Raw genomic sequence first — 17,674 nt, 5'->3', positions numbered from 1 at the left:
TGTCTGGGAAGAGCTTCTAGGTGACACTAGGTGCGAGGAAGCTAGAAAAATATTATCATTTCCCACCCCACCCCCCTGTTTTTCTTTTCCAGGCGCAGCAGGGCCAGAAGGGGTCCATCCTGACCTTCTTCCAAGAGCTGAGCGAGCTTCGGACCAAGGAACGCTCCCTTCTGCACGGCGACTTCGCCCTGGTGCAAAGTTCGAATCGCTCCGTCTTCTCCTACCTTCGGGTCTGGGACCAGAACAAGCGGTTCTTGGTGGCGCTGAACTTCGGCCCCCAGGAGAGAACCGTCTCCCTCTTTCACCCTCACCTCCCACCCCAAGTCGATGTGGAGCTCAGCACCCATCCCAGCCGGGAGGAGAAGCAGCTGGATTTGAAGGACCTCAAGCTCCTCCCTTCGGAAGGCCTTCTCCTCAGCTTCCCCTACGTGGCCCTCTAGTCGGTCTTCTCCAGATGCTGTCTTGGCCCATTTTCAGGAGGTGCCTCCAGTTCCTCAAGACACTCCAGCCAAGGATGTCTCTCCTGAACTTCTTCTCTCCTTCTTCTCTATCTACCTGTCTTTGTATCTACCCATAGCTCAGCCTTTCTAGACCCCCAGACTCCACTTCCCACAACCAGCTGGCCGGGAGAAAGTCCTTAAGCACCTTAGAGGCTGAAGTTGGCCAAGGTCACCTCTGTTCCATGAACATTCCTGGACCTGCCGATATTTTTCCCCCCCACTAAAAATGTGATATTAGCAGGTCATCTCTGAGACAGAGGGAGACGTTGAGCCTCCATTCTCTCGAGCTGGAGGGGATGATGGGGCTTCAATGAAACGATGGGCTACAGTATAGCAATGCTTCTCCATCTTGGCCAACTCTGAAGACGGGTGGACTTTCAACTCCCAGAATTCCCCAGCCGGAAGTTGCCATGGTTGAAATGCTCTAATCCCAGAGTGAAACCTTCGTGTCGGTCTGGTGCTAACACACACTAACACAAAAACACACACACAAAAACGCCCACATCCACACATCTCCATCCCATTTTGAGTTGTGGTTCTGCAGTTTTCAGTTCTAGAATCTTTTCCTGATCTCTTATTAGGAATTTTGTCCCGTCAGGTGTCTGGCCCCCTCGAAGATAATTCTGTCAGCCGAATTAAGCCTAACCAACTTTCCTGCGTTTTGCTGTGGAACAAGTTTTAATAAATGTCTCTCTTCACTTTCAGACTCATCTGGTTTCTGTTGAGTAGGGTGGAATCTAAGGATTACGTGTCCGTCGTTTTAAATCCCTTTGTGGTTTGGTTCAGGTCATATGGGGGGGGGAAGGAAGAGAACCACTATATTTTCTTTCCTTCCTCCCTCCCTCCCCTCCCCTTCCCGTCCCTTCTTTCTTTCCTCCCTCCCTCCCCTCCCCTTCCTGTCCCTTCCTTCTTTCCTCCCTCCCTCCCCTTCTTGTCTCTTCCTTCCCTCCCTTCCCTCCCTTCCCTCCCCTTCTTTCCTTCCTCCCTCCCTCCTTCCTTCCCTCCCTTTCTCCCTTCTCTCCCTTTCTCCCTTCCCTTCCTCCCTCCCTCCCTCCTTCCTTCCTCCCTCCCTCCCCTCCCCGTCCTTTCCTTCCTTCCTCCCTCCTTCCTCCCCTCCCTTTCTCCTTCCTCCCTCTCTCCCTTTCTTCCTCCCCTCCCCTTCCCATCCTTTCCTTCTTTCCTTCCTTCCTTCCTCCCTTCCCTCCCTCCTTCCTCCTTCCTTTCTTCCCTCCCTTTCTCCCTCCCCTCCCCTTCCCGTCCCTTCCTTCCTTCCTTCTTTCCTCCCTCCCTCCTTCCTCCTTCCTTTCTTCCCTTCCTTTCTCCCTCCCCTCCCCTTCCCGTCCCTTCCTTCCTTCTTTCCTCCCTCCCTCCTTCATTCCTCCCTTCCCTCCCTTGCTCCCTTCCCTTCCTTCCTCCCTCCCTCCCTCCTCACCCTCGGTCCCTTCTTCCTCCCTTCCCTCCCCCCCTTCCCTTCCTTCTTAACAAAAGGATTATGGGTATGGTGCTGCAACAGATAAATATATACAGTATATGTGTTCAGCCATGTGGATCCTAATATTAATCTGCTTTGAAGTAGATATTTTTTAGATCAGCACCTTCCCAGAAGGCTCTGGCTTTGCAACAGATGGGAGTTGTAGTCCGATATATATCCCATAAATCTCACACCTTGAAATAGTGCAGTATTTCTCAACTTTTCATTTCTTTTTTTTTTTTAATCAAGTTTTATTAGGCTTTTTTCCCCCCTAACAGCCACCCACATATTTTATGAAACAGAGTATTGACCATATCGTATCACACCATATACAACTTGTCATACCCAAATATATTTTACTTAGTTACAATTTCTGCCAAAGTGTTCTTTTTCCATATTTTTAAATCAAATCTTACTATTGCTATTCTTGTTTCTAAAGAAGATACTGTTTATAGAAACAAGAACATTTCTCAACTTTTCAATCCTTATAAGCGGAGTGGACTACAAGTCCCAGAATCCCCCAGCATGCATGCTGAATGGGGAATTCTGGGAGTTGAAGTCCACCCGTCTTAATGACTGAGGTTGTGAAACTGCTGCTCTGGTTTCATTCATTCTCAGTTTGCATAAACTAATGCTTCAAAGGCTATTTTAAATACTTAAGTTGAATTATTGCTAAGCATTTAAAACAAAATTCCCCAACAGAGAGAGGAGTATTATTGGCTGGCTGTCTTCTTTTATTAGAGCGTAAAAACAGTGTTTTGCAATTTTTAATATAAATTCTCCCAAGTGGCTTGGGGAATTCTGGGAGATGAAGTCTTACCACCTTAAATAGACTCCTCCCCTTTAATAACCACAGGGTTTCTTTGGGTGGCTTCCCCTTTAAATCTCCCTCTCTTTATTGACAGCCGACAGTATTTCCTTCCGGGTCAGACTTCCTCCTCCTCTTCAGTCCGCCCCCTCTTTTTTTTTTGTTCTGTTGTGACGGCTTCTCCTTTAAGCAGCCCCCTCGACGCAATGCAGGGGAGGCTGAACCAATGGGGGCACGCGCAGCGGGCCACGTGAGGGTAAGAGAAGGGGAGGCGGAGCTATAAGGACAAGAGCCCGGATGTGAGACGGAGAGGGGGGGGCGGCGCCAATGCAGCCCGGGTTTGCTCTCCGGGACTTCTTTGGCGGAGCGATCTGCTGGCGCGCGGTGAGGCGGCCGAGCAACGGTCGCCGCCTGCCGTTGGGGGATCGCCAGAGCGCATGCGCAGAGAAGCAAGCGGCACCGGCGGCGGCGGGTCCTCAGCCCGCAGCGGAGGAAGACGGGCGGGATCCCAAAGCTGAGAGGACGCGGCGCTGCTCCCTCGTCCGGTCACCATGGTGAGGGGGGGGGACAATTTTATTTTGAGGGGGGGTTGCAGCGTGAATAACCCTGCGCGTGATACCCAGAAGGGGCGGGGCAGGAAAGGGGAGGGGCCGTATTTGGAGAGGGGCTCCTGAAGAGCATCTAGCCCACCCCCAATCTGGGGGATATACATGTAGAGCCCCCCCTTCAACAAGAGGGGCTTCAAGACAATAGAGGGGGCTTTGACCTGGGGGGGGAATGGAACCCCGCCCTTTCTGAAGTGGGGGGGGCTAGGACTCTCGGGGGGGGCTGTGAGGAAGGAAAGGTCAGCACCACAGGAGGGGAGGGGCGGAGCTATGGGAGACCCCGCCCACTTGGGAATTGAGGGGGGGCTGTGAGGAGAGGGGAGGTCAGCACCACAGGAGGGGAGGGGCGGAGCTATGGGAGACCCCGCCCACTTGGGAATTGAGGGGGGGCTGTGAGGAGAGGAGAGGTCAGCACCACAGGAGGGGAGGGGCGGAGCTAATGAAGACCCGCCCACTTGGGAATTGAGGGGGGGCTGTGAGGAGAGGGGAGGTCAGCACCACAGGAGGGGAGGGGCGGAGCTATGGGGGACCCCGCCCACTTGGGAATTGAGGGGGGAGCTGGGAGGGGGCTAAGAAGGGAGGGAGGGGTTTCAGATGGAAAAACCCTCCCCCCACCCAATTTTTTACCCAGTTAGTGTGAACTTTTAAGGGGTTTTTGCATGCAAAAGTGGGAGAAATGCAAAGGCAAGTTATGGGGGGGGGAGTGTGGGGGGGAGAAAGGAATTTTCTGGGTGTTTTTGTCTGGATTTGAGGGTCCCAGGAGGACCTATAACATGTAGTCCTCGACTTACGACCGCCACTGAGCCCAATATTTATGTCGCTAAGTGAAACATTCGAGGGGTGTTTTTTTTGGGGGGAGGGGGGCATTTTACAACTTTGCTTGCCACCCTCGTTAAGCGAATCAATGCCGTCGTTAAGTTTAGCAGCTCGGTTTGTTAAATGAATCTTGGCTTCCCCCATGGACTTGGCTTGTCACCGAAGGGGATCGATCACATGACTCCCAGGACACGGCAACCGTCATAAATATGAGTCAGCTGCCGAGCGTCTCGGATTCTGTTCACCTGACTAATAATTGTAATTATTGTCATTGTAGGCTTATACAGAGTATACCCATACAACGAAATTCACATAGCACCCAAAGACCAGGTCCAACACACATAACAATCCCCAAACACACACAGTCAAGGGTCGTAAGTGTAAATAACGTCATAAGTCCCTTTTTCCCCCAGTGCCATTGTAACTTTGAATGGTCACTAAGCGAACTGTAAACTGTAAAGCGAGAACTACCTGTAAATTGATTATATATATATATAATCAATTTACAGGTAGTTCTTGACTTACAACAGATCATTTAGTGACCGGAATTACAAATGGCATTGCAGAAAGTGACTTACGACTGTGTTTCACGCTTACGACCAGTGAGACGTCTCAGTGGTCACAGGATCAGAATTCACACGCTTGGCAACTGGCTCACATTTATGACCTCTGCGCCATCTTGGCACCCATCGCCAAGCGTCCAAATGGCCCTGGGGAATGGTGTCGCTTTTTGCAGTGCCGTTGTAACTTTGAACAGTCACTCCACGGACTGTTGTAAGTCGAGGACTACCTGTATACTTATAAGAAGGAAGCTGGCATGATTAGAAGGGGAGTCTTGACTTTTTATTTTCTTGTTAACTTTCGCAGGCTGACCAACTGACCGAGGAGCAGATTGCAGGTAAGAATTGGAATAGTTGCAGAATTGATTTGGAGAGCTGGAAAAACAGACCTCCAACCAGATTCCTTGGAAACTCAACTGTCTACTTCTACTATTTTTCTGTCATCTACTATCTATCTTATCTATCTTCTATCATCTAAATATCCATCCATCTATCTTAACTATAATTTATCTATCTTTATCTATCTTCTATCATCTATATCTAGTATCTATCATCTACCTTCCTACCTACCTACCTCATTTGCTCTGTTAAAAGTTTGGATAGAGGGGGCGAATTTGGATCTGACCTCTCCCTCCCTGTTCCTTTCAGAGTTCAAGGAAGCCTTCTCCCTCTTCGACAAAGACGGCGATGGCACCATCACCACCAAGGAGCTGGGCACCGTGATGCGCTCCCTGGGTCAAAACCCCACCGAGGCAGAGTTGCAAGACATGATCAACGAAGTGGATGCAGATGGTGAGCAGGGCCCTTAACTGGATGGTGGTTGGGAGGCTGTTTGGGGAGAAGAACAGAAGAACAGAGTTGGAACGGACCTTGGAGGTCTTCTAGTCCAACCCCATGCTCAAGCAGAAGACCCTATATTATTTCAGACAAATGGCTGTCCAATCTCTTCTTGAAAACCTCCAGTGTTGGATCAGTGTCCGGAGGCAAACTGTTCCACTGATTAATTGTTCTCACTGTCAGGAAATTTCTCCTTAGTTCTAAGTTGCTTCTCTCCTAGATTAGTTTCCACCCGTTGCTTCTTCTCCTGCCTTCAGGTGCTTTGGAGAATAGCTTGACTCCCTCTTTTTTGGGGCAGCCCCTGAGATATTGGAAGACTGCTATCCTGTCTCCCCTAGTCCTTCTTTTCATTAAACTAGACATACCCAGTTCCTGCAATCGTTCTTCATATATTTTAGCCTCCAGTCTCTTAATCCTCTTTGTTGCTCTTCTCGGCATCCTTCCCACAGTCCCAACATCTTTTTTATATGGTGGCAATCAAAACTGGATACAGTATTCCAAATGTGGCCTCACCAAGGCATCTTAGAGTGGTTTTAACCCTTCATGTGATCTTGATTCTATCCCTCTATTAATGCAGCCTATGACTGTGTTGGCTTTTTTGGCAGTTGCACTACACCGTTGGCTTATATTTAAGTGATTGTCCACTAGGACTAGAGAGAGAAGGGGCTAAAGTAGGCCGTGCCTTGATTTTTCCAGAGTTTCCGCTTTGGGGGTGGGGGGGATCTAAATTTCTTCGGTGGAGAATCTAGCATTATGTGTGCGCATTCTTGTGATTAGGTAGCAAAGAGCTGTGTTTATTTTATTTTTTTTAGTCAGTTGATCTGACTGATCCTTTCCCCAGGCAATGGCACAATCGATTTCCCAGAATTCCTCACTATGATGGCCCGGAAAATGAAAGACACAGACAGTGAAGAAGAGATCCGTGAGGCCTTCCGAGTTTTTGACAAGGTGAGTTTGCTTAATTTGGGGGGGCGGGGGGGGGATGGACAACATGACGATTTCGGGTAGCCCTCGAGTTACGACCACAACCAAATTTACTTTGCTGGAAACATTTGTGAAGTGAGTTTTGCCCATTTTTACGACTTTTCTTGCCACCGTTGTTGCGTTCGTTAAGTGAGTTGCGCAGTTGTGAAGTGAATCTGCCTTCCCCATTGACTTTGCTCGTCAGAAAGCCGCAAAAAGGGATCGCGTGACATACACACACACCCCCGGGGACAACCGCGACCGTCATAAATATGAGCCAGTTGCCAAGTCTCTGAATTTTGATCATGTGACCCCAGAAACACTGTAATGGTTGTAAGTGCAAGAAAGTCACTTTTTTCAGTGCCGCTGTGACTTTGAACGGACACTAAATGAACGGTTGTAAGTTCGAGGCCTACCTGTGTCTCATCTGTCCCTCCTTCCTTCTCTCTCCAGGATGGCAATGGGTACATTAGCGCCGCCGAGCTGCGCCATGTGATGACCAATCTGGGTGAGAAGCTGACGGACGAGGAGGTGGATGAAATGATCCGAGAAGCAGATATAGACGGGGACGGGCAAGTCAATTACGAAGGTAAGGGGCCAAAGGTCCTTGGGCATCCTCGGGGGTCAAAGGTGAGTGGCTGGAGAACCGACTGTCTCGCGCAGGTGGCATTTATTCCAAAGAAACGGTTTAGCGTTATTATTTTCTCCTACTTGGCAAGCAGAGCTCGAGAACACTAAGGACTAGAAACGGGTGAAAGAAAGAGAGGTTCAGGGCTATCCAAGGGACTTGCCTGTCCCTCTTTAGACACCGAGCTGCCTCTCTTTCTTCACTGTCCCTACAGGACAGCTTTGGTCCGAAGCCCCACCGGTGACGGTTCGTCTGGCTGGATTTTGCCAAGCTTGTCGGAGCCTGACATTTTCCCAGCCAGTACCGCCGCGTCGCTTCCGGATTCTCCTTGGCTGGGGAATTCTGGGAGTTGGAATCCACCCTTCTTCAGAGTGGCCATGGTTCAGAGACAGTGATTAACAGAGTTGGAAGGGACCTTGTAGGTCGTCTAGTCCAACCCCCTCCCCCAGCATATCCTACACAATAATTTCAGGGCCAATTTTTAACCTTTATCTGCATCTTTTGCTAATGAGGACGCCCTGTCTGTCAAGGTGGCCAGGGAATTCTGGGAGTTGGAGTCCACCCTTCTTCAAAGTCACCGAGAGTTGAGAGACACTGATCTATAGTAATTTCAGGGCTAATTTTTAACCTTTATCTGCATCTTTTGCTAATGAGTATCCCGTGTCTTGTCAAGACGGCTAGGGAATTGTGGGAGTTGGAGTCCACCCTTCTTCAAAGTGGCCGAGGGTTGAGAGACAGGGGTGGGATTCAACTGGTTCGGACCGGAACCGGTAGCTCCGACAATCAGCTGAGCGAACCGGTTGGTTCCGATGATCAGCTGAGAGCGAACCGGTTGGCTCCGACAATCAGCTGAGAGCGAACCGGTTGGTTCCGATGATCAGCTGAGAGCGAACCGGTTGGTTCTGATGATCAGCTGAGAGCGAACCGGTTGGCTCCGACAATCAGCTGAGAGCGAACCGGTTGGTTCCGATGATCAGCTGAGAGTGAACCGGTTGGCTCCGACAATCAGCTGAGAGCGAACCGGTTGGTTCCGATGATCAGCTGAGAGCGAACTGGTTGGCTCCGACGATTGGCTGGGCCCGCCCGCCGGCCTGTCCCTGCGCTATACCAACCTATATTTCTGTTGAGCGGATTGCTGCGCCTCAGCTGTTTTACTCACTGGGGCTGCAGTAGAAGGTAAGTTTTAGAGGTGTTTTCAAACGCACTGCGCACGCAGGCGGAGTGCCTTTGAAAGCGCATGCTTCAGCGAACCGGCTGTTAACACCGGTTGAATCCCACCACTGTTGAGAGACACAGATCTCTAACTGTATGTTCTCCGAACAATTGCTCGTCGAAACAGATTCATTAACGGGTGGGTGGGGGTGTTTCTTTTTGGCGGCCCCTTCCTCGGAAAACCCCTGACGCCCTTCTCCGTCCTCTCTCCTTGCTCCGTAGAGTTTGTACAGATGATGACCGCCAAATAAGACAAGCCGCTGCCTCTCTCCCTCCCCCTCGCCCGCCGCGCCCCCACCCCCCCCACGGCCTTTCAGGATGGAAGGATGGGCTGCTTCCCGCTGGGCTCTTATCCAGCCCCACCTGTCTTTTGTCTGTGTACAACTCATGCCCCATTGACGCTTTTAGCAGTTTGTGGCTGTTCCCTGCTCTGCCCCTCCCTTTGCCCGCCCTCCTCCTGCCCCCCCCCCGGGGTGGGTGCGGTGGTGGCCGGGGACGGTGCCTCGAAGCCCTTGTGGAAAGCGATGGGGCTGGAAAATGGGACGCCTTTGAACAAGAGGTGGGTAGGAAGGTGAGGCCGCCCCCTCTCCCCCCTGGCTCAACCCCTTGCCTTGCAACCCACGGTTCCCCCCCCCCCCCCCCCCGCATTCATGGACTGTCGTCGTATGCGGCCTCCTTGCATACTTCCGCCATCGGACCGTTGTCTTCCTAGGACTATCTGCATATCTTGGATATATTGTAATTGTTAACCTAATCAATAACCATCCTCTCCACTCCCCCCTTACCCCTCCATAGCTTCAGGGAATGCTTCTGTTCCATTCCAGTTGATGTAAAGGTTTCTTTTTATTATTATTATTTCTTCTTCTTCTTCTTTTTTTTCTTCTTCTCCGTTCTTCTTTTAAATAAACTTTTGTGTTTCAAATCCGATGGAGCCAATCTGCTTATGTAAAAATCAGGCCCTGAAGCCGTGCTGCTTTTGGGGGGGGGGGGGGGCTTCAAAAATTTTAGCAAGGGGTTCTCTGCCTGGTTGCTGGGTGGGCGTGGCCAGGGTGGGTGTGACTTACACCACGGGGGGAGGGATTTTTTGCCCTCCCCAGGCTCCGGAGGCTTTTCTTGAGCATCTGGGAGGGTGAAAACAGCCTCCCCAGGCTCCAGAGGCCCTCTGGAGGCCGGAAACGGGCCCGTTTCCAGCCTTCTCGAACTTCCGGCAGGCCTGTTTTTCACCCTCCCCGAGCCTCAGTGCGCGCCCTGCACTTACCTGCATCAAAACGGGCCATATGGGGAGGGGAGGGATAGGCGGGGCCAGCCAGGAGTGGGATTTGTGGATTCTCCAAACTGCACAGAATCTTAGCTACAGGTTCTTCCGAACCCCTGCGAGCCCCCCCTTCCCCCCCCCCCGTAGCCCACTCCTGGGTTTGGGATAAAGGAGTTTATATTTTGCAGCAGCTAAGAAACCCGTGTTCTAAATGGCCTCTTCCCACTTAAAAGATTCCATTTTCACCACAAGATTCCTTGAAAGGGCCATTCCTTGTTTTTCCTTGGGATCTGCCAGCTCCCAGATCAGGAAAACCGTGCATTTTTCAGCCAGCCATATCCATCCTTTTGGCAGCAATGGGAATGACAGCCCCACTGAAGGAGGTCACTTAAAAAGGAAGGATTTTAATGTCTCCTAAATTGCAGAGTTAAGAGAATGAAAAACCAGCTCTGGTGATTTGTTTGGGAAAATTGGGAGGGGAGAGAGAGAGAGAGAGAGAGAGAGAGAGATACTATTGATATAACTAGTCAAGCTTTGAGATTCCATCAAAAGAAAATTCAAAGCGAATGGATAAATTTGTGGATTTCAGCATTGGGAAGACCCCAAAGTTAGGTGTTAGTGTATTTCACTAGCCCTCTAAATTTCCAGAGAATGTAGTAACGGACTGTGTGTCCAGCGCCATGAAAGAATTGACCTTGTGATATTTCAGGTTTATATGAATACATTTGTCACGTGTATACACACACATACATACACACACAGTAGAACCAATAGAAGAGAATATTTGTAGCTCAGGATTGAACGATGGGGTCCTGGACGCGCTCTCAGCTTGGTGGTTTTCTTGCCGACGTTTCACGACCCAACTAGGTAACATGATCAGTGTGACAGGATGGGGTGGGGCTAGCTCATTTTATAGGCTCAGTTCAAACCCTCAGCTCCATACAGGGGTGAAATGCTCTGAAGCCTACTACCGGTTCACTTCGCTCGCGTGCACTAAGAAGCCTTTTCTGAGTCTGCAAAGGTAAGTACAACAGCGAGGAGGCGGGAAACAGCTGTGCCGCGCAATTTAGATTCCCTAGAAAGCAGGATTTCCTGCGCAAATATAAATCACGCAGCAGCACAGCTGATTGTCGCACAGCTGATCCTGGAACTTTTTTTTTAAACTTTTTAAAGGATTTTTTTACTACTGGTTCCAGCAAACCGGTAGTAAAAAAAAATGCCTAAGATGAAAAAAAAAAAAAAAAAAGTTCCGATGATCAGCTGTGTGTCAATCAGCTGTGCCATGCAATTGTTGGAACTTTTTTTTTTTTTAAGCATTTTTATTACTACCGGTTCCAGCAAACCGGTAGCATTTGTTACAACTGCTTCGAGCGAACGGGCTCGAACCGGTACCATTTCACCCCTGGCTCCATACCTTCTCTTCTATTGGTACCACACAGGAGTATCAAAGGCTTTGAAAAGCACACAATTGGGAGAAAAGTGCATTTGGGCACACCTACCAGGGAACGGCTGCACGAACGCCTATAAAACGAGAGCAATCCCCCCCACTTCCTTCTAGTCCTGATGACGTTACCTAATTGGGTCATGAAACGTCTGCAAAAAAAAAAACAAACCCCCACAGCCAAGCTCACACCACATAAAAACCACAGAGCCAAATATTTCGGAATTTGTTCCATCGAGCCAAACCCGACCAATGCTTTTTGATCTTTGGAATGAAACCTTTTCCGCGGACAAAAAATTGCCCGAAAGGAATCCGAGAAAAAGCGCTTTGGCTTCAGAGGCGATTTTTATTTTCAAATAAAAAATGCACATGGTTTGGTTGTGTGGGCTGGGACCTCCCCCCCTCCCCCCTTGAGTCTTGTGCTACTGAAAAGAAGGATGTTAAAAGGACGCCCTCCACTCACTCTTCTCCTCCTTGGCACCGAGCGGAGGGCCTATGGCAGTTAAGACATACACACGTATGTACAGACGCACGCGCGCACACGGATGTCCCTTGCCCCCATGGCAGGAGGAGAGTTTTAGCTCCCCGCGGGGAAACAGCTATCAAGTGCAAACGAGACGGAAGGAGGAAAACAGCTGGCCAAACCGTTGAGAAGGACTACTACAGCTAGTCCTCGACTTAACGGCCACGACTGAGCCCAACATTTTGGTCGCTAAGTGAGACCCAAGCGAGCTTTGCCCCGTTTTTACGACCTTTCTTGCCACTGTCGTTAAGGGAATCACCGCAGTTGGATAAGTTAGTAAGCGAAATCTGGCTTCCCCGTAGACAATGCAGGTCGCGAAACGGGAAATCGCGTGACCCCTTGGGACACCGCAACGGTCGTAAGTCCGAACCAGTTTGCCAAAGCGTCTGGATTTTGACCACATGCAACCGTCGTATGTGTGAAAAAGGGTCACCAGTTACTTTTTTCACAGCTGTTCTAACTTCGGTCACTAAATGAACTCAGGTAAGTTGAGGACTACCTGTATTTTAAACAGGCTTAGAAATGGGGCAAAATTAGCATACTGTCGCTTTCCCAAGGGAAAAGAGATTTTTCTTTATATGGTGCAGAAAATGCCTTGTTAAGTTGCCTGCGTTTCCTCCCAACCTATCGCGTCCAGTTCACACGATGCTGGTTAAAGATGGCTTAAGGGAGAGCCAGGTTCAAGAATTCCTCCCTAAATCTCCCCGGATGTTGAAGCCAAGCGTTTTATTTATTATTTTTTTTGTGCAGGGAGAAAAATGAATGGCGCCTTCCACTCCCTGCCCAATATTGTGATTTTTAAAGCATCCGCTCGCTTCCTCCTCCTCCTTCGTAGACCAGGACAAATAGATTTATGAGGCACTTCCAATTCCATCTTTGAAGAACAATACCTGCCACGTCCCATTGCAGAAGTTAGAAAAGTTCTAGAGCAGTAGTTCTCAACCTGTGGTCCACGGATCCCTGGAGGACTGCAAAGACTTGGAAAAAATACACCGATTTCAATCTTAAGTCTTGGAGTCCGTGGCCACAAAAGATATTTAAAGGGAATCCGTGGAGCGGAAAATAGTAAGAACCATTGGCCTAGAGCAACATTACTCACCCTTGCTACCTTTACGTCTGAGTAGGCTTCAACTCCCAGAATTCCCTAGCCAGTAACAACAACCCAACGTTGCCTGGGGGAATTCTGGGAATCGAAGTCCCATCCCGCCTTAAAATCCGCCGAGGCTGAGAAACACTGATTTAGCAATCTGCAGCGGCGTCCTCGACAGAAACGCAAATTTTCCCGAAGTTTTTCTCTCTCTAAAGTGCCCTATCGCTATCCTATTAACGGTATAAAAATTTATCAGTTTTAAACGGTGGCAGATGCTGGTTCTTAATTTAAGGGAACTCCAAATGCTTCAAGTAGCAGCAATAAACTTCCCATTTCATGTGGATTAAACTGGCAGCCTTGGTGGGGGTAATACTTTTTTCCCATGCTTACGTTTTCTCCATTTCCTCCCTCGTTCCCCAAATCGCAATAGGTTGCTAATTGCACTTCCCTTTAAAATCCCTGTCTCACTCGCTTTCTCTTTCCTTCCTTTTCTCAGGCCCTTTTTGTCTTCATGCTGTTTTTGTGTGCAATTATATATATATATATTTGGTGTCTCCGATTCAAGAATGGGAAAAAACCCACTCTCTCTCATTCATACCCCTTTACAATTCCCCCCTCCCCCCATTTACAGCTACGGTCGTTCCCCATCAAAATATTCCTTAAACGTGCTACCACCCGTTCTTAAAAAAAATATAATAATAATAATAATAACCTTATCAAATCCCCAATCAGAAATTTAGCAACTCAACACTCCTGACTTTCCTGAAAAGCCGCATTTTCCGCCCCCCTACATAAAATACATAGTCCTCAAAACGCTTTAGGCAACATATCTTAAGTTTCCAAAAATCTGTGCAATAAGTTTCTCTTCGAGACACCAAGACATACCCACGTTTATAGAGAATAAAAATTCAAACAGGACTGGGTTTGTTTGTTTTTTTGCCCCAGTTAGCTTAAGCTAGTGATGGCAAACCTTTTCGGCACCGAGTGCCCAAATCGGAACGTGTGTGCATGTGCGCCCGCCGGAGCACCGGAAACCTGAACACCAGCTGGCCGGCATGTGCATGACCGTTTTTTTGGCCATTTTCCGGCCCTGAAAACAGCCCACGAAACAGCCCAAAAACGGCTGAAAACAGCCCGAAAAAAAAAGCCGGAAAACAGCCGGAAAAATGCCCCAAAAACGGCCTGGTTTTTTGGCTGTTTTTCGGGCCATTTTCGGGCCATTTTTTGTCCCTGAAAATGGCCCATGAAACAGCCCAAAAATGGCTGAAAATGGCCCGAAAAACAGCCTGACAATGGCCTGAAAAATGCCCCAAAAATGGGCTGTTCTCAGGCCATTTTCAGGGCCAAAAAAGACCTGAAAATGGACCGAAAATGGTCTGGTTTTTTGGCTGTTTTTTGGGCCATTTTCAGGCCATTTTTTGGCCCTGAAAACGGCCCCAGAAATGGCCTGAAAATAGCCCACAAAACAGCCCCAAAAATGCCCACAAAACAGGCTGTTTTCAGGCCATTTTCAGGGCCAAAAATGGCCTAAAAACAATCGGAAAATGGCCTGAAAATGGTCTGGGGTTTTTTGGCTATTTTTCGGGCCATTTTGGGGGCATCTTTCAGCCCTGAAAACAGCCCCAGAAACAGCCTGAAAACAGCCCACGAAACAGCCCAAGAACGGCTGAAAATGGCCCGAAAAAAGGCCTGAAATGGCCCAAAAAACATCCTGAAAATGGCCTGAAAAATGCCCCCAAAACGGGCTGTTTTCAGGCTATTTTCAGCGCCAAAAATGGTCTGAAAAAGGCCCGAAAACTATCTGTTTTTTGACTGTTTTTCAAGCCATTTTCAGGCTGTTTTTCAGGCCGTTTTCAGCGCTCCGGCACTGGTGAAGAGCAGCTGGTGACGCCGTGTGTGCCCACAGAGAGGGCTGAGTGTGCCACCTCTGGCACATGTGCCATAGGATTGCCATCACGGGCTTAAGCAATGGGGAAATAATAATAAAAAAAAAGACAATTAATACTGCTGTAGGAAAATTGGCGAGGGGCTTAAAGAGAAGCCCCTCTTGTATTGAGTACAACTTTCAAACGCTGATAATAAATCCACCTCTTAAGAATTCAGCGTCTTTGATTTCATTAAATTAAAGTAGAATTCAGTGGAGGGTTTTTATTTTTAATGTGTTTCTTCCTATAAATAAGGGTTTAAATAAAAATTTAATCTCGGTAAGCAAAGCTGGTGGATAGAATTCTTCTTAATTGATGCGATGCTCTTTTTTTTTCCTGTTTCTATATTTCCAATGTTTTTTTTTTTAAAAAAATCTCCTATTGAACTGGGACAAAAGCTGAGCTTCTATCCGATCTCTCGCACACACACACAAAATTCTAACTGTGAAAGACGCTGCTTTGCACAAACATTCACTCCCATGCTTGCCTTCAATATATATATTTAAACAAGACAGACAGGAATTTGCTTTCTTAAAAATATACTCTCTCCCTTTTGCCCCACCCCACCCCACCCCCCAAACCGCCTGAGCTTATCGGATTCACCCCAAAAAATAGACCTGCTACAAATTTCCTATTTGGCTTCTTTCTTCCGGACACAGAAACAGATCGATGCATCTTATTCTGGGGTTGGTTTGTTTTTTGGTTTCTCTTACACCTATATACATACACACAGGTTAGTCCTCGCCTTACGACCACAGTTAGGGCCGGAATTTTCACCGCGTAGTGAAGTCTTTTTTTTTTTTTTTTTTTTGCTGCGGTTCTTCAGCATTTTCTCACGGTTGTTAAAACGAATCGCATCATTAAGCGAATCGGGCTTCCCACCCTTAGGTTGGGAGCCGTCTGGGAACGTTGCAAATGGAAATTTTTGCATTCCCAAGGCACTGTACCCATCGTCAATAGAGGCGGCCATTGCCAAGTGCCCGAATTTTGAACATTTTGTGACCGTAGAGGTGCTAAAGAAACGGTCATAAGTGTGAGGACTAAGTCATAAGTCGTTTTTTTTTTTTTTTTTTAGTGGCGCTGTAACTCCGGTCACTAAAAGAACAGTTGTAAGTCCAGGACTGCCTGTATATCCCTTAAAATCTAACATCCTCCTCAGAATGAGTTTTAGAGTTTTACCTGTTAAAAAAGTATCGTATTTTTACTCCTGTGGTTTTTATACAAAAGGGTGAGGTTCAGGAGTCACTCAGCAAGAAGCTGTAGCCCCAGATGTAAGCCTTGTGCCAACCTATCATTTAACCTGGTTAGTTTTATCTTAGTGTGACACGCAGACTAACTCTAATAATAGTTGAAGTGGCTAACGTCTGAGCCCAAACGTACCTTGGCACTAAGTTTTGCCGTTAAAGTTCTGCATCAGACATGGGAGTGTACGGGGATCAAAAAATATAAAAATACAGGTAGTCCTCGACTTACGGCCACAACTGAGCCCCCACATTTCTGTTGCTAAGCGAGACGTTTCCATTTGACGACCGTTCTCGCCACAGTTGTCAAGGGCATCGCTGCCGTTCTTAACGTGGTTGTTAAGTGAATCCAGCTTTCCCCGTGGACTTGATCTGAAGGTCGCAAAACGTGACCTCCGGGGACACTACAACCGTCACTAAGTATGAGTCAGCTGCCAAGCGTCCTGAATCGTCGCCGTGTTTGACCACGGGGATGCCGCAATGGTCACAAGTGTGAAAAACGGTCGTAAATCCCTTTCCTCAGTGCCGCCGTAACGCCGAACGGTCACTGAACGAAACTGTTGTAAATCGAGGTCTACCTGTAAAGCAAGGAGGAAATATTCTCCTTTCTTTCCCAGAATGCAGTTTTTGGCCTCAGAAGGAGCAAATCCCTTCCTATTAACAGTATATCCAAAAAAAAAAAAAAAAATTAAACGCTACCCATCCTTAATAAAAACAACCCCATTATCTCTTAAAATAATCTCAAGTTTGGATTGCAAAAATGCAGCTCACCACCAGGGGGTGGGGGAGGATGCCGAGAGGACCGCTGCCCTCTGCTGGTAGTTTGGAAAACGGCAGCCTGTATCTGCAAACAACCTTAATTCATTCCCTTGCCTGCGGATCTAGGGCTGGGGAAATGGGGGTCCAAGCCAGCCCCCTTGCATGCAGAAAAGCGCCAGACTGGGGTAGAAAATAAAACCCCCACATTAAAATGCCCAAAGTTGCAAAATCTCCCTTGGCTGCGTCCTCGTGGAATCAAGATGTAGGATTGGGCTTGGAAATTAGGGGGGGAGGTCTCCTTCCAGCCATCAAAACAGGGGTGGCCCAAACCTTCCAAGAGCCCCCCAGGATCAGCGCCCCAAATCTCTGCCTTTTCCGACAGAGAACAGTCGCTTTGAACTTCCAAACCCCCCCCCCCATTCTGAATGAAGGTATCACATCATGGTGGGGTATGTGGGTGGGCTGGAAATGGGGATGGGGGAACGGAAGCTGGGGCTTCCCCGATGCTCCCCAGACAGCAACATAGACAATAAATACCCCCTTTTCCCATCCAGCGTTTTCAGTGCTCGGCCCCTTCCCCCGGCTGCTACGAGGGGGGGTCGTGGCGAATGGCGGGGATCTTGGCTTTGGGGGGACGGGTGGAGGAGCCCGAAGACGAGGAAGAGGAGGAGCTGCTGCTGCTTCGGCGACCCTCAGCACCGGTGCTGGACATCTTGAGCTTACGCCGTTTGGCCAGAGGGGCGTTTTCCACGCTTTTTAGGAAAAACCCTTCGCGCTTCCCCTTGTTGAAGGCCTAGACGAGAGAGAGGGGAAAAAAATGTGATTTTAATTTTTTTATATATATCAAAAGAAGGATTTCTTTCTATTACCTTTTTTTAAAAAAAAAAAAAACAGTTTATATATATATTTTCACATTAAAGGTAAAGATTCCCCTCGCACATACGTGCTAGTCGTTCCTGACTCTAGGGGGCGGTGCTCATCTCCGTTTCAAAGCCGAAAAGCCAGCGCTGTCCGAAGACGTCTCCGTGGTCATGTGGTCG

The 17,674-nt window shown here is 48.5% G+C and overlaps 3 protein-coding genes across 5 annotated transcripts in view; 2 read left to right on the top strand and 1 right to left on the bottom strand.

Annotated features, from left to right (window-relative positions):
• Positions 1–1,204, top strand: part of SLC3A2 (solute carrier family 3 member 2) — a 28,019-nt gene extending 26,815 nt beyond the window's left edge. For all 3 annotated transcript variants that reach the window (XM_060689569.2, XM_060689571.2, XM_060689570.2), the window contains one exon: positions 93–1,204. In XM_060689569.2, coding sequence (XP_060545552.2) covers positions 93–440 — 348 coding nt within the window. In that variant the 3' untranslated portion in view covers positions 441–1,204. The remainder of the gene's footprint in view (positions 1–92) is intronic.
• A 1,320-nt stretch (positions 1,205–2,524) lies between these two features.
• LOC117670285 (calmodulin-1) lies at positions 2,525–9,322 on the top strand. Its single transcript, XM_034425341.3, has 6 exons — positions 2,525–3,333; positions 5,068–5,098; positions 5,409–5,552; positions 6,439–6,545; positions 7,014–7,149; positions 8,623–9,322. Exons 1-6 carry the CDS (start codon positions 3,331–3,333, stop codon positions 8,649–8,651), a joined length of 450 nt encoding a protein of 149 aa, XP_034281232.1. The 5' UTR covers positions 2,525–3,330; the 3' UTR covers positions 8,652–9,322.
• A 5,638-nt stretch (positions 9,323–14,960) lies between these two features.
• The window catches only part of RPS6KA4 (ribosomal protein S6 kinase A4), a 28,864-nt gene continuing 26,150 nt past the window's right edge, over positions 14,961–17,674 (bottom strand). The window contains exon 17 of the mRNA XM_060689567.2: positions 14,961–17,427. Within this exon, the coding sequence (XP_060545550.1) occupies positions 17,221–17,427 (207 nt within the window). The 3' untranslated portion in view covers positions 14,961–17,220. The remainder of the gene's footprint in view (positions 17,428–17,674) is intronic.

This window comes from Pantherophis guttatus, chromosome 18 (assembly GCF_059756535.1).
Source record: "Pantherophis guttatus breed Tessera chromosome 18, ASM5975653v1, whole genome shotgun sequence".
NCBI lineage: Eukaryota > Metazoa > Chordata > Lepidosauria > Squamata > Colubridae > Pantherophis > Pantherophis guttatus.
Note: the sequence above shows the minus strand (reverse complement) of the source record. Positions and strands in the feature narration are given on the sequence as shown.